This window comes from Malaclemys terrapin, chromosome 13 (assembly GCF_027887155.1).
Source record: "Malaclemys terrapin pileata isolate rMalTer1 chromosome 13, rMalTer1.hap1, whole genome shotgun sequence".
Lineage (NCBI taxonomy): Eukaryota > Metazoa > Chordata > Testudines > Emydidae > Malaclemys > Malaclemys terrapin.
In genome coordinates, this window is record NC_071517.1 from 4,017,325 (window position 1) to 4,032,540 (window position 15,216).

Below are 15,216 nucleotides of genomic sequence, written 5' to 3' on the forward strand. Positions count from 1 at the left end.
ACCCAGCCACTCCCAGTCTCTATTCAAGCCAAAGTTAATGGTTTCTAGTGTGCATATTAATTCAAGCTTAGCAGGTTCTCGTTGGAGTCTGTTTTTGAAGCTTTTCTGTTGCAAAATTGCCACCTTTGTTTGTTACTGAGTGACCAGGGAGGTTGAAGTGTTCTCCTACTGGTTTTTGAATGTTACGATTCCTGATGTCAGATTTGTGTCCATTTATTCTTTTGCCTAGAGACTGTCCGGTTTGGCCAATGTACATGGCAGAGGGGCATTGCTGGCACATGATGGCATATATCACATTGGTAGATGTGTAGGTGAAGGGAGCCCTGATGGCGTGGCTGATGTGATTGGGTCTTATGATGGTGTCCCTTGAATAGATATGTGGACAGAGTTGGCATTGGGCTTTGTTGCAAGGATAGGTTCCTGGGTTAGTGTTTTTGGTGTGTGGTTGCTGGTGAGTATTTGCTCAGGTTGGGCTGTCTGTAAGCGAGCTCTGGTCTGTCTCCCAAGATCTGTGAGATTGAGGGACACTCCCCAGTGTAGACAGTGCTATGTCCATGGGAGGGCGTCTCCCATCAACATAGCTACCACCTGTCGGGGAGATGACGTACCTACGCTGACCGGAGAAGCTCCCCTGTCAGCATAGGTAGTGGCTTTACTAAGCACCCCTGCAGCACTGTAAGTGTAGACAAGCCCTTAGAAAGGTCACGCTGTGCCCAGGTGCTGCCCTTCCCAGGAAAGGGTTAGCACCAGAACTCATGCTACTGAAATTTGAGCCTGGTCACCCGTTTTTATCAATTCTTGCTGGTCTCTTTTCTGGCTTAAAGGACCCAGTTAAACAATCTGATTTCTCCCATTACTGTTCCCGTCAGACCCACCATCCAGATCAGCAGGATTCAAAGGCATATTTGTTAAGTGATGTTCATTGGCTTCTGGTGTTAATTAATTTTTGGGTTATCTCGGTGTAACTTCCAGAATGAAGTTTTTAAGCTTCGTTCCTCTTTAGTGGCATTCAAGTGTGTGTGTACGTTAAGAGAACATCTGGTTTATTGCTACAGCACAAAGAATTGTGGATCTGTGAAGCAGAGAATTTTAAGCTCACATCACTGAGTGGAAAAGTATCAGAACTAATCCCGCCTCTTCCCAGCCCCTGAGGAGCAAGGTGGACGAATGGTTAGGGTGCTAGCCTGGGACTCAGCAGTCCTGGGTTCGATTTACAGATTACCTCTGCACAAGCTACCTCGTCTCTCTGTGCCTCAGAGTTCCCCTTTGTCACAAAGGAAATAGTACTCCCTTCCCGACCTGTGGGGATCGTTGCATTAAAGACTGGGAGCTGCACAGACACTCTGGTAATGGGCGCCAAATACGTTGCTAAGATGGACCTGTGCAGTACGCGGAAGCTGGGGGTGTTTTGCTCCCCAAGCAAAGATTTCTTAACAGGTAACGAGAGACTTTGCTAACTTACAAGTATAATGGACACTGGTTACTATACAATTATTCAGTATTACCCTTCAGTAATAAGTATTGGGGGTGCATGGCTTGGCACCTCCAAGAAACCCTGTGGTAGCAAACGTGTTTACAAATCAGTGCTGTCAAGCAACCCTACAAAAACAAACCAGCTGGAACATGCGTGTGTGCGAGAGAGAGAGAATCCATTGACACTGCTTCTCCTGCAGGGCGAGATCTTATATGCAGCTCGGTAATAAAGAAGCTCAGGGAGATTGCAGTGTTGACACCATCAAATTATCATAATTAAATGTGATACCTGTATTAATTATGCTAGCTAGGATTGTGGGGGAGGGAATGGGCCTCTTAATTAGGGGTTTGATTTAACATCTGAGCCATTCAGAGTCCTTGGATATCCCCAAATGTATGCGAGGTAGTATTCTTCAGTCATATTATAATAGACCTTAGCGAGAGCTTTTTAATCTTCAGAACGTTTTACAAGCATTACTTACTCCTCACAACTCCACTGTTAGTACTGTTCTCCTGATTTGACAGATGAGGAAACTGAGGCAGACACACCAAGACTTGTCCAGGGCCAGAACTGGGGTTGTGACTCATGGATTCCTGGTTCTCAGTTTTGTGCTCAGACCACTAGCTCTTGCACCTCGGGTTTACAATGTGCCTGGTATAAGGGCTTTACCATAGGAGTGTGTTGCCTCATGCCAGGTGTGCGGAGCACCAAAGGAGATTTTTTTATGTATATTACTGAGGGCATTCTGTGCCAAAAAATTTTAAATTCTGCACCAAAAATTTTAAAATTCTGCAAATTTTATTTGTTGATAAATAAATGGAGAGGCTCCAGCATGGCAGTGGGGAGCACAGACCACTGGCTGCACGAAGGTGGAAGCTCACCGTGCAGCCCCCCACCCCTGGGACATGGACTCAGCGGTGAGGCTGCACCCAGCCCTGACATAGCACAAGGCCTGGGCCTGCCCCAGAAACACCCTGGGGCCCTGCCTGTCTGCACCAGGCGCACCAGGTGTGGGGCAGGTGGGCTCAACCAGGCAGGATCCAAGTGTGAAGGGGCTCAGTGTGGGGGGGATCCAGGTGTGGGAGAGGGTTCTGTGTGGGATAATCGGGGTGCAGGCAGCTCGGGGGGCAGTGTCTAGGTGTGGGGGGATCTGGATGCACAGAGGCTCGTTTGGGCAGGTTTCCAGGTGCAGGGGAAATGGGACTCTGCAGGGGCTTCCAGGTAAGGTGGTTGGGGCTCAGCGGAGGGGTCTGGATGTGGGGGTCTCAGCGGGGGAGTCTGGGTGCAGCTAGCTGGGGGTCAGAGGTGTGGCGGTCTAGATGTGGAGGGCTCAGGGTGGTGCGGGGGAGGGCTCGTCAGGGTGGGGTGTTGAGTGCAGGGTGCTCACTGGGGAGTGGTTTGGAGTGCAGGGGTGGGGATCCAGAGGTAGGGGTCTGGGTGCAGGGAGGCTCCAAATGCAGGGGTTGAGGTTCAGTGGGGTGGGGTTCAGGTATGGAGTGCTAGGGGGGTTCTGGGCATATGGGGTGAGGTTTGGCAGAGAGGTCTGGGTATGGAAGCTCCAGATGTATGGGGATTGGGAGGATAGGGGAGCAGCACCCCATACAGTGACCCTTCCACCCCGCAACTGCAGAGCGATGGGGACAGGAAGCAGGGGAGGATGCTGAGCTTCCGGCAGCTGGGGGAGGTTTCTGGGGGTGGGTCTGACACAGCCCCAACCAGTCCTTGCAGGGGAAGAGGAAGTCCCATCCTCTCCTTCCTCCAGCCCAGCCAGGACTAGCAGCTGATCCTGGCTCAGGGTAGGAGCCACTGGCTGGGATTTCCCCATCACCGTGGTGATTTACCTCTCCTCCGGCTGCTCTGGGTGTCAGACACAATGTACCTGCACTGCTAGGGAGTAGTGTGTGACTGCTCTTGCAGCTTCCCTGTCAGAAAGTCATTTTTCTGCAGGGAAGCAAAGCAATCTACGGGGGACATGAATTCTGCACACGTTCAATGGCAGTAATATTTTTATTCTGGAATAATATTTGTATTCTGTGCCTGGTGCCATGCTGCAGTGGGAGGAGCTGTGATTCTCTTGTAGACTGTAGTTCGAAGCGTGACTGTGTGAATATGCCACCATCTGTCTGTACTGGTCTGCTTCCTGTGCATGCCTAGATTCAGTCCTGCTTATTTTATTGAGGAAAAATCAGTTGTTTACTTCTCCTTACTCTTGGTAGCCCTGCAGAGCCAGCACTGCTACGGCAGAGCGAGCAGGGCACCTTTCCTGAGTGCCACACCATCTGCAGAATTGCTCACTAACTTCTGGTTGCAGCATCTTTACCTTGTGGGGGACGTCTCCATTGTGCCCTAACTAGATGAGTGATCCTGGAATGAGATTGTGGGGCTGGACATTAGACAGAACATCCTTTTACTTGTAAACTGGGCATAATTTGATCTGGAGTGCCTGAGAGGAGACAAACATGGAACCGCACCTGAAACTCGGTTCCCAGGCTCATGGAAGTCATGACATGATCCAGTGTGTCCTGTATGACTTTATCTAGAGTTCTCTGATGTTTGCTGTGAGCCTGGTGTGCGTGTAAGGTCAAAGTGCTCTGAGCTCATAAATGTGGTGGGAGGGAGATGGAGTGATGAAGGACCTGATTTCAAGCCTATTGAGGTTAATGTATGGACTCCCATTGACTTGCGCGGGCTTTGGGATCAGACTGAATGTGCGTGTACCCTGAGTGTCCAAGTTCTGTGAAACTGTGCTTGCCAAGCTCGCTTGCGAACATCTACACTGCAGTGGTACTCCATGCCTCATACCCATGTACCAAGCTACCACCAGTCACTTGTTAGGTTATTCTGTGTAGGGATCCTTCAGCGTTGTAACTATCATGATGTTTGCTGTTTTGAAACCTTTGTTCTGGATAAGGAACTAGGTTGCAAGCCTCTCTCTGCAAAAACATTGCAATCCCAAAAGGCTTGTAGGTGATCCTGTTGTTTTCGTGCAGGATTGGTCCATGATCCCGGGTTAATGCATTATAACGGGTCGGCAACCTTTCAGAAGTGGTGTGCCGAGTCTTCATTTATTCACTCTAATTTAAGGTTTCGTGTGCCAGTCATACATGTTAACGTTTTTAGAAGATCTCTTTCTAGAAGTCTATAATATAGAACTAAACTATTGTTGTCTATAAAGTAAATACGGTTTTTAAAATGTTTAAGAAGCTTCATTTAAAATTAAATTAAAATGCAGAGCCCCCCGGGCCGGTGGCCAGGACCGGGCAGTGTGAGTGCCACTGAAAATGAGCTCGCATGCCGCAGGTTGCTTACCCCTGCGTTATAAGGAGAAAACATCTTGATGTGTAAAACCATGCAAGCCCAAGAGAGAGGCAAAATCCCATTGTTTAGGCTAAATAAGCACTCTCCTGGCAACAGCTAAGATGGTTGTCTTTTGCTTCATTTTCTCCTGTAGCTCTGGTGAAAGGTGCCAAATTGACAGCATGGAGCCTGAAGTCCTTTCTGTTTAGCGGCACAACAAGTAGGCTGACCCTACTGCCCCTCTGCCAGTGCACATGTATGTAGCTTCTACGGCAGCATCTCCTGCTCTTCCAGTCCTGGGGTGCAGGCTACCAACTGCACCAATGTCATAGAATTCTAAAAATCGGAGAGGGGGGGAAAGTTCTCCTGCGGGACGTCTCCTACAGATTTGTCCTGTCTGCTTGTAAACCACCCAAGTGATGGTGTTTGCTCCCCTTCCCTTGGGAACCTATTCTATTTGAGTAGACCCTTTGCTGTTAGGAATTTTATCCAGGCATTCAACCTAAATTTTCCTTTTGTTTTAATTATACACCCCGAAAAGTTTCTCCGTGTCATGGGTGCCTACAAGATGGGTCAGTGATATAGATCAGTGCTGTGTCTAGGAACTTGGTTTCTGAGATGTTGTCTCAATGGCAATCCAGCATGCATTAGAAAGCTGGCATCAGGGGAGGGCTTGGAGCCATGTTTGGGAAATGAAGCTAGGATAGTACATAAAGAATTGAAAATGAATTCACATCAAAAGCCGCCAAACCTGGCATAATTTATATTTAATCACTTATATTCCCCTTGGTGTTGATGATGACATGCCAAGCACATCTTTGGTTTATGAGCAGTCACACCACCTCTTGAAGCTGGAGCGAGTGATTGCGGTCTTCCATTCAGGCAAAATGAGGGAACACTTAAATGCCCCTTTGTTTAGTGATAGCAAAGGAAAATCACCACCGAAGGACTAGACCGCATGTAAGCCTGGCAGTGGCTGGGTCATGTGGCCCAACGAGTTCCTGGGGGTCTGATGGTGCAGGAGCAGGGAATTGATTTGATTGCAGCTGTGTGTGTGTCTGAATGAAACAGAAGCAGCAGAAACACCTTAGAAGCAGACAGAGCAGGTTGCAAGGAAGCTGGAGAAGCACCGGGAGCGAGGCAGAGAGAGCTGTTGGGCACGAGGCTGGCTGAAAGAGGATTAGAACTGAGCAAAGAAGCTGCTGTTTGATTTTTCCCATGTTCCAGGAAACAGGCTTTTGCACATTCTTTATAGATAAACAGGACTGCATTAAAGCAATGCCTGATCATCATCAATTTCTCCTCCTAATGGAAATAGCCTTTTTCAGCGTCTTGCAGGTTAACTGCTCTGGCCAAAAGAGTAACAATAATTAAAGACGTGGGATTGTCTTCAGGGTTGGAGATTTCCGATTGCACCTTATTTTTTTTTTTCTTTTTCTCCCTCCACCCCTCTGGAACTTATTGCAAATGTGAACTCCCAGCCCTGTAAAGTGGGAAGTGTTCTTGGGAAGTAGCTACCTGCAAATGCACATGGAATTTCACCACTCAGTATTGTAGGCTTTCAGCTCTTCACAGTAGAGACCAGCATTGGGGAATGAAAGGCATAATATATAGCGATGAACTGTTACGGTAAAGAGCAATGCATCTTGGTGTCTGAGCTGTCCTGGGGTCCAGCGACCCTTAATGTAACACTCCAGCAAGTAGATTAACCAAGGAACTTAACAGCTAGAAGTCAAGTGATACAACCCTATACTTCTAAAAGCCTTTTCAAGGGAAGTGGTCTCATTCTGTGAATAGTGAATCATGTTGGGAAGCTACAAGATTCTCTCTTGGGCTGAAAAGGGAGCCAGCCTCACGTACATGGCACCTGTGTGAGAAGTAACCTCATGTCGCCACAAGGGGGAACAGGTGCTGCCGGGGTTGCTGTGTTGTCCCGTAGCTCAGAATGTGGCTGCTGCAGAGAGAGGAGAACATCCAGTTGCTAAAACCAGTCAATAGACATGCAAGAGGAACCGGAAAGGGGAAGCTTCTTTCCTGAGTGCAGGTTGAGGGGAAGAATTCCCATTGAGCCCGGCTGCAGTTCACCTGCAGGAAAAGAGAGAATGGTGGAGGTTGGGGTAGTTCTGCCCCTATCAAGGTAGTGTAGGCTTTTGGGTGAGGGAGATGTTACATCACCCATTTCACCTTACAGGGAGCCATCTCTCAGGCAGGGCCCTATCCTCCCCTGGAGGGCTGTTCAGTCTCGGTTTCCTCCCAGCATGTCAACCATTTGGAGACTGCAGGGATCCAGCATCAAGGAAGCACAAATTAACGTGCAGTAGCTTTTATCCTGTGCTCTTAGGAAATGTTCCACTTTGCTTATTGCCTTTCTTTTTCCCTGCTCAGTTCGTCTGGCTAATGGAAGAATCAATCACTTAGTTCCCATTTGCCAGAACCTTTCCAGAGCTCTGCCAAGCATGGGAAAGGCAGCCTAAGGTCGAGTAATTGTGTTACAAGAACCTGCTAGAATCCGCCAGTTGCCTCGGTTTGAATTGCGGGAGGAAAATTGTTCACAAACACAGGTTCTTAAACTGAGTTTTTCAGGGTTTTCTCTCTAGCTGATAATCATACAGAAACAGCGTGGTGCAAGCAAATATCACGGCTAAGCCATGTTTCTGATGCTTTTTATTATTTGTATCATTAGAGCATGTGGGAACCTCTGTCATGGGCCAGGATCCCATTGCGCTAGGTGCTGTACAAACAGAACAAAAAAGGCAGTACCTGCTTCACAGAGCTTCCACAAAACACACTAGGTAGATACAGTCAGGAGAGGGTACAAGAAATAAGGAGGAGACAATGCTGGTCAGCATGACAGGTAATGTTCTCAGCACACCAGCAGCCAAACATTGTCAAGGATTTTGAAGGCTTGGTTGTTTTTTGCCTGGGGAGCTTTGAAACCCATTTGTTTTTGTGGCAGTGCCTTGTGCTCCCTTAGGTGGCCTAGGTGAAGTACCCACTGATGTCAGCGGAGTTGTGAGCAGTAAGCACCTCTGCATCAGACTGGTATTTTGTGTAGGAGTGATCATGCACCTTTACTCCAGGTACTTCAGAAAAACGCAAACCATTTAACGTATGACATCTGACGGGAAACATGAGCCACCGCTGTGCCATCGCAGGCAAAGAGCGTGTGTACAAAAACAGTCCACGTTAAAAATACGAAGAGACTCCAGCTACCAAGGAATGACTTATAGATATGGAGTGTTCAACTAGACTGGGATGGTATTTAGCTGTGAATGACACACTCAGAGTATTTTTTTCATTCCTATGGTATGTCCAGTTTTTCCAGCTACCTAGGAGAATTCTCCAGTGGCAGCGGAAAATCTGAGATTTAGACTACACACACACACACACACACACACACACACACACACACACACTTTTGCTGGTGCCCTGAAAAATGTATTCGGCAGAGGAAACGTTCTCAGTTACTTGCTGTGATAGATGCCATGCATTTAGAAGGCTTCTCCCACTTCTCTCCTGCATTTCTGATCACTGAGTTTCCCAACTTTCCAATAAAGAGGATGCTGAATGTTCTTTGCTGAGTGTGAAAAGGTCCCCGTGGACAGCTGACTGTATCACAAAAGCCTTAGAAGAGAGTCCAAATTCTGAATGAGCCCTAGAGACTGAAGTAACCTCTTGACCCTCCACTCTGTTCCTCATGGGGAGGAGTATTGATGGGGCCGTTCCAGCGAAGCTGATGTGGTCACCATTTTTCTACCAGCATTAAATTCCCTTCCAGTTTGGGTTTCTTGAAACTGGATCTGTACTGCTCCTGTTGGACTGGGATTAAGTGAAACCCTAGTTATTTTAATTTAGGGTTTAGTTCTGCCAATGTCGCTGAAGCATCTGAATGACTACCACATACAGTAGATTGGCAATAACAAAGTCCCTAGTGGACTTCATGGAGTTTTGGACTCCATCACCTGGTCGCCCTTGTTGCCGGTAATCCAATGCCGGTAATTTTTACCAAGTTATAGGAAGTTCTGCTCAGAGTAGAATTTTTTTTTAAAGGGAAGGGAAGGATATGTGGTAGTTGATGTTGTGAATGTCATTCTAGTTGTGGTGGGAAAGTGTTGTCAGACGACAAGGTTTTGCAGTATTTCCTAATGGCCGTTGACTTTCGATGTATCTAATCACCTTTGGAAATTTACTTTTCCATGTAGGTCCCCTTGTAGGTGAATTCTTTATCCCTGGCTCTTTTATGCTTCGGTCTGGTCTTTGTGATCTGCTTGCCCCAGGGAGGAACACAACGTTGCAGGTGGTCTTAGGCACAGGTGCTGACTTTCAAGTAGCTGGGCCTTGATCCAATTCATAAGAGCTCCAAATCCTTTCAAACTCCTAGCAAGGCTCTGCTCCTAAACCCCGATTATTGCATTTTTGTGTATTTAATTGCTTCTCATTGTAATTTTTGAAAGGTTCATGTGTTGTTTACAGAGTTTTTGTAGCTGTGTGAATCCCAGGATGTGAGAGAGACACGGTGGGGGAGCTAATACCTTGTATTGGACCCACTTCTGTTGGTGAAAGAGAAGCTTTCAGACTGCAGAGAACTTGTCACTTTCACCAGCAGAAGTGGGTCCAATAAAAGATACTATTGTCACGGAGTGTGGGGGAGTCAGGGCCCTGCCCCCCTCTTCCTGGTATTCACCGTGGCTCTCAGCCAGCCAGTAAAACAGAAGGTTTATTAGATGACAGGAACACAGACCCAAGCAGAGTGTGTAGGTACAACCAGAACCCCTCAATCAAGTCCTTCTGGGGGGTTTAGGGAGCTTAGACCCCAGCTTGGGGTTCCCTGCGTTGCAACTCCCAGCCCAAGACTGAAAAAAACCCTCCTCCAGCAGCTCTCTTCCAACCCCCCAACCCCCCCCCCGCTCCTCCTCTCCTTTGTTCAGTCTCCAGGCCAGAAGGTGTCACTTCTCCCAACCCCGCTCCTGGCTCAGGTTACAGCTCCGGTAGCTTCCTTCAAGGGAAGTCCCCCATCCCCAATGTAACTTCCCTGCAACATTCCCAGGTCAAATCCGCCCCTCTCCGTCACAACTGCCTCCCCCACCTTGCATCTTAAAGGCTCATATGTTCTGTAGCGCTTCTAATAGATTTGTATTGCAACGGCCTGTGAACACGCCTCACGTGAGCTGTCTAAGGCAGTGGAATCAACTTCTCTGTAATCTAGAAGACTAATACACCAGACAACATTTTCATGTGATTGCATAGGAGAAGTTGCCCCCTAACCTGCTTCAGTATTCTCAGGGTGTGGCTACAGAGCAAAAAACTAGCGACAGAGAGTCTCGGAGCCCGGGTCAGTTGACTTGCTTACACTATGGGGCTAAAAATATCAGTCTAGGCATTTGGGCTCTGGTGGGAGCCTGAGCTCGGCGAGGGAGGGGCGTCCCCCAAACCAGAAAACTGGGATTGCTTATTTGCCTGGGTCTTAAACTGTAATGATGGTTCTGTGCTTCCCTTATCCTTCTGCCCTTGTATCTAAGTCCTGTGTTTGTTTGGCCTCCAAGACAATCGTATCTGAGCACCTCCTCAACAGTGAAAATAGAAACAGCCATCTTTTTCTCTCCCTTCCTTCCCAGCCTGTAGAAGAAGTAGCTTGGTTTTGTGAAACATTCTAGAGAAGGAAGAAGGCTGGTTTTGCATTGAACTCTGAACACGGTGAGGTTGATAGCACGTTATTTTTTCACTTAACCTTCCGTTGTGCCTGTTTGCTTGTCTGTAAAGTGGGGATGATCGTATTTAACTGCTTCACATGGGGGTTGCATAAATGAATATGCTTAAGGTGCTTTGACATCAGCTACAGAAGAGGCTGAAGAAAAGTGGTGATGTTTTGTTCCGTGGTCGCTTTTTCAATATTGCAAATAAATTCTCGGCTCTGCGTATGTGCACGCCACATGTATTTGGGTGCACGTGCATGTCATTATATCCATTCTATTTGCATCCAGGACGGACAGGCAGGAATTAGGAAGAATGTGGGGTGGAACTATTCAGGGCTCGGACAGTATGTGAGTTGCGGGAGGGAAGGTAGTTATGAATCTGGACGGTGATTAATTGAGAGACTTTCAGATTCTCTCTTCTCTCAGTTGTGAGTGTAATGAGCCTGTGGCCACTGCCAATTTCTGTTCTTCATTACCTTCCTAATTTTACACTTTGGTAGAGCACCTGGTCCACAGTACAGCTTCCATCCTCACTCTGCGGCTTCTCCACCCAGCAAGCAGTTCCCCACGCGCCATCTGTTGATCTTAATTCCCCATTATTTGTGTTCCAGTGCATGTGCAATTTGTGCTTCTCTTTCATTAATTTCACCGGCAAGTTTCTTTCACTCCTTTTGACTCCCACTTCAGAGCGTGGTAATTATTGCTTTTTTCTTACCCGGTGTCTAGGCTCTTTCCATAATTTAATCACGTCAGCGCTTTGGCTACTTGAGTTCTGCCCTCTGGGAGATTCACTTCTGTTCCTGTCACAGCTCAGAAAGGTAGCACCAGACTTGCAGCCATCCAAACCATCTCAATGGCTTCATTCAAGGACACAGCTCTGAGCCATTAATTGTTTTTAAAGTGGAAAACCCCCAAACAGTTTTGCTGAACCACCCACCCTGCTGTGTGAATGTGAAACAGGGATGTAGCTGCTAAGCCCTTTATCATCTGCAGGTGCAAACTATTTGGAAGTAGCAGCATTGTGTCAGCTCTCTGTTCACATCTCATGTTGTCTGCATCTATTCCAGGGGGGATATTCTTAAACACCTTGTGGAGCCTCTATTGGCACTATCTATCTGGCTTTGGCATTGTAATGTGCCCATCACATTAGTGTTGGATCTCAGGTTGCAGTAACTCCGTTTTACTCAGTGGAATTACCGTACAACAGTATTATTCATCAGTGGACACTTAAAGATTTATAACTCTGTAGCCTTATGGTTAGGATGAGCTGGCTGATTTGGGGTTCTCTGGCCTTATCCTATATCTTTGCCCAAAATTCAAACCAAAGTTTTAGAGGTCCCAAGACCTCTGTTTCAACTTCTGCATTTTCAACTTGGAGTGGGGAAAGGGTGAAACGGAAACGCCCAAATCTATGGAACGAGCAGTTATGTTTTTCCAGCTGACTGGAAAGGTGAAAGACCACCATCGTCATGAAAAGACCCTGTTCCTCTGAGACTTTGAGCTGCAGTTTTCAGACACTCAAAGTTCAGTTAAGTTTCAGAGAAGTGTCCAGACTATTGGGAGCTTAATCAAAGTTCCGCCATCTTGGATGTTGCATCAAGATGCCTGCCCAGTAGAAGTCAGCCATTTTGTCTCTGTCAGAGGTTGTGAAAAACCCTCTTTTACTCCAGCGTCAAATTATACAAGCAAGTCCAATTTTATTTTTGCTCTCTCTCGCTTGGAGAGAAGCAATGGCAGACTGTTTAAAAAAAAAAAGGCGAAGTGTAAAGAAACAAAGTTACATTGCTCTGAAACTGTAGAGAATAATTTTTGTTTTGAAAGAAGAAAAAGAATTGCTGGGGAGGGAGCGGTTGGGGAGAGTTTGTGAAGAAAATCAAAAAGGCAGGAAGTGAACTGAGAAGAATAGGCTAATTATCCAGGAGTTGCTGCAAATATCACTTCTGGGGCTGGAATCAAAGGTACATAATGATGTCAAATTGCAGGCCTCCTGCACCTGCCTGAAGGTCTAACCACCATTCTCTCCTATTAGACTGTGTGGCCACTGTAATTAGACAGCTTTGTGACTCCTGGAGGAAAGAAAATGCACCTGCTAGAAGAGTGCCTAGCAGAGAGTTGAGAATTTGTGTGTTTCAGTAAGCTACCAATCAACCACACTGTGAATGTCTCTTATCTCTCTGTTGCTGTATTGTAGACGCAACATGTTAGGATGGAGCGAGGTAAATGAAGTTAGCTTATCGCAGATTTCTGTCCCACAACTTAAGGAAACAAGTCTCTATGAGCCACCGGTAACTCTTAAAGCAATGTGCTTAACAACAGGAGCATGGTTTTGCCCAGGATGTGCCATGGGGCTTTGTTCCGTGTGTGTGAGAGACAGCGAGAGCGTGTGAGTTCTCCCGATGATGAAAAATACAACATAGCTCTACAGAAACTGCCCAGCGCTCTTGTAGCTGTTGGAATCTGTAACATTTTGGACTCCGAGTGTAGAATACTGGACGGGGCCTGTGTGTGAGCATGTGTGGCATTTGTCTGACTGTATTTACGAGGAGGAGGGAATGTGATGGTGGCAAAGGCTCTGAATTCTCCACTGAGAGCCTGACTGATTGATTTGGCATTTCTGTGGTGCACAGCGCCACAGTATCTGAGCACCTCATCTCATTATAAAAAGGAAAATAAATGACATGGGTTTAACAGCCATTCAAAGAAATTGGAAGATCAACCCACATCCCTGGTCTTGATTTCAGCATATTCATAAATTATAGGCCAGAAGGGACCGTTGTGATTATCTAGTCTGGCAGAGGCTTGGTCCATCTAGCTCCTTGACTGATCTGAGTTTTTAACTTGTGTTTCTCTCTCTCTCTCTCTTTCAGAGGGTCTAGCTGTTGGAGTTGGATTTGGGGCTATTGGGAAGTCAGCATCTGCAACTTTTGAAAGTGCCAGGTAAGCTACATGGGTGTGTCTGATCCTGACATTTAAAGCTTTATGCACACTCTTGCCTCTCCAAAATATTATTCTTGATCTCGGAATGGTGTGTGAAGCTTTACAGTGTGATTGGAGATAGGCGGATGGGTTAGTTTAAATTGGTCTGGAAAACAGAAGAAATTCTTACTGCTGTTGGACTTTCCTGTTGGCTGCAGTTGAAAAGTTTTGGTCAGCGATGCCCACTCTCTGCTTTCCATACTGCTCCAGTAGGCAGGCAGACAGAGCTGAGGAGTTGATAAGAGGACAGTGAGCCAATAGTATTTGCCTGTTTGGAGGTATCTCTACACTGCGACTGGCCCATGTCGGCTGACTCTGGCTCATGCGGCTTGGCTACAGGGCTGTAAAATATCAGTGTAGGCGTTTGGGCTCCGAATACTCTGCAGCTTGCAGGATTGGGCCCTCAGAGAGATTCTTACTGGACAGATGTCCTCCGTTATGGAGACTAGGTCCATCGATGGCTATCAGCCAGGGTGGGCAGGAATGGTGTCCCTAGCCTCTGTTTGCCAGAAGCTGGGAATGGGCGACAGAGGATGGTTCACTAGATCATTACCTGTTCTGGTCATTGCCTCTGGGGCACCTGGCATTGGCCACTGTCGGAAGACAGGATACTGGGCTAGATGGACCTTTGGTCTGACCCAGTATGGCTGTTCATATGTTCTTTTGTGCTGCACCATGCCTTCCTGAGCTGGTAGGAAGTAGAACGCCAGGTTCGCTTGGAGACGCCGCTCTGTCATAGTGATTCTAGCCGTGACACAAGCCCAGACTTTCCAATAGCCTTAGTCAGGTCATTTTAAACACATGGCACATTTTTGGAGTGGTGTTTGAGCACAGGAAAACTGAATCAGGGAAGGGTTTTAAAGAGCATACGTCTCTCCAGTGTGCACACCTGAAGGCTAGGAATTGCTAAAGTGATGCTCTAATGCCCAATAAACGAGCACCTGAGTGACTCTGATGTTTGCCATAGAGATGTTCAGCCATCGAACCGTTTCGTAGTGCAGCGCTCCTCGCCCCCCGCAGCCGCTGCTTTCCTTGGGAGTGTTAATGATTAATGTCAGAGATGAATAGGAAAGCTGTGTGCATCTCGGTGGGGGAGAAGCGTCGATCGTCCAGCTTTTTCCCTCTGCCCTTCATTTAATAATATCATTTAGCTGCCTCCAATTTCCTCCAAGCCCTCATCAGCGCGTCTCCAGTGCGGAGGAGTTTGATTTGACATGGCTGAAATTCTGACGGCTTTTCCTACTCTGGGTGCCTTTCCCCAAGGTTTAGTCAGAAATGAATGTATCAGCTGTCAGTAGGACCTGCGTCCCGCTTTCCTCTCCTGCGGCCCTGCCAGGCGGGGGTGGAGGAGCTGGCAACTTCAGATGAATTAACCGAATAGACTGAAGGGCGGTCTTAGCGAGCAGCTCGCGTGTGTGGGCGTCGCTCTGTTGCACTGGGGACCTGGATGGGGGAGTCCCTCTGTAGTCTTTTCTGCTTCAGAAATGTGCAAAACGTTAAGCAGCTTGCCTAGGAGGAGCCTCTCGGCTTGCTTCCGTCAGCGTCGCCAGCCTGCTGTTAGGAAAATTTGCTCCCCTGAGGAGCAGGCAGTGCTGCGGGGTGATAACAAATCTGTTTAAACATGAGCATTCTACCCTCCGGGCTGCTCGCTGCTAAGGCCTGGCTCACACGAGTCATCCTGAAGATGACCACCATTGCTGCCAGCTCAGGGCAGGTCTGCGTGGCAAGGCAGAAAACCCTAGCATGCTATCAGCCCTCGGGCTCTTATTGGTGGAG

At 47.5% G+C, this 15,216-nt stretch overlaps 1 protein-coding gene across 3 annotated transcripts in view; it reads left to right on the top strand.

The window, feature by feature from the left end:
* Window positions 1-15,216, top strand: part of SLC39A11 (solute carrier family 39 member 11) — a 255,447-nt gene that overhangs the window by 176,532 nt on the left and 63,699 nt on the right. For all 3 annotated transcript variants that reach the window (XM_054047612.1, XM_054047615.1, XM_054047614.1), the window contains one exon: window positions 13,332-13,401. In XM_054047612.1, coding sequence (XP_053903587.1) covers window positions 13,332-13,401 — 70 coding nt within the window. The remainder of the gene's footprint in view (window positions 1-13,331; window positions 13,402-15,216) is intronic.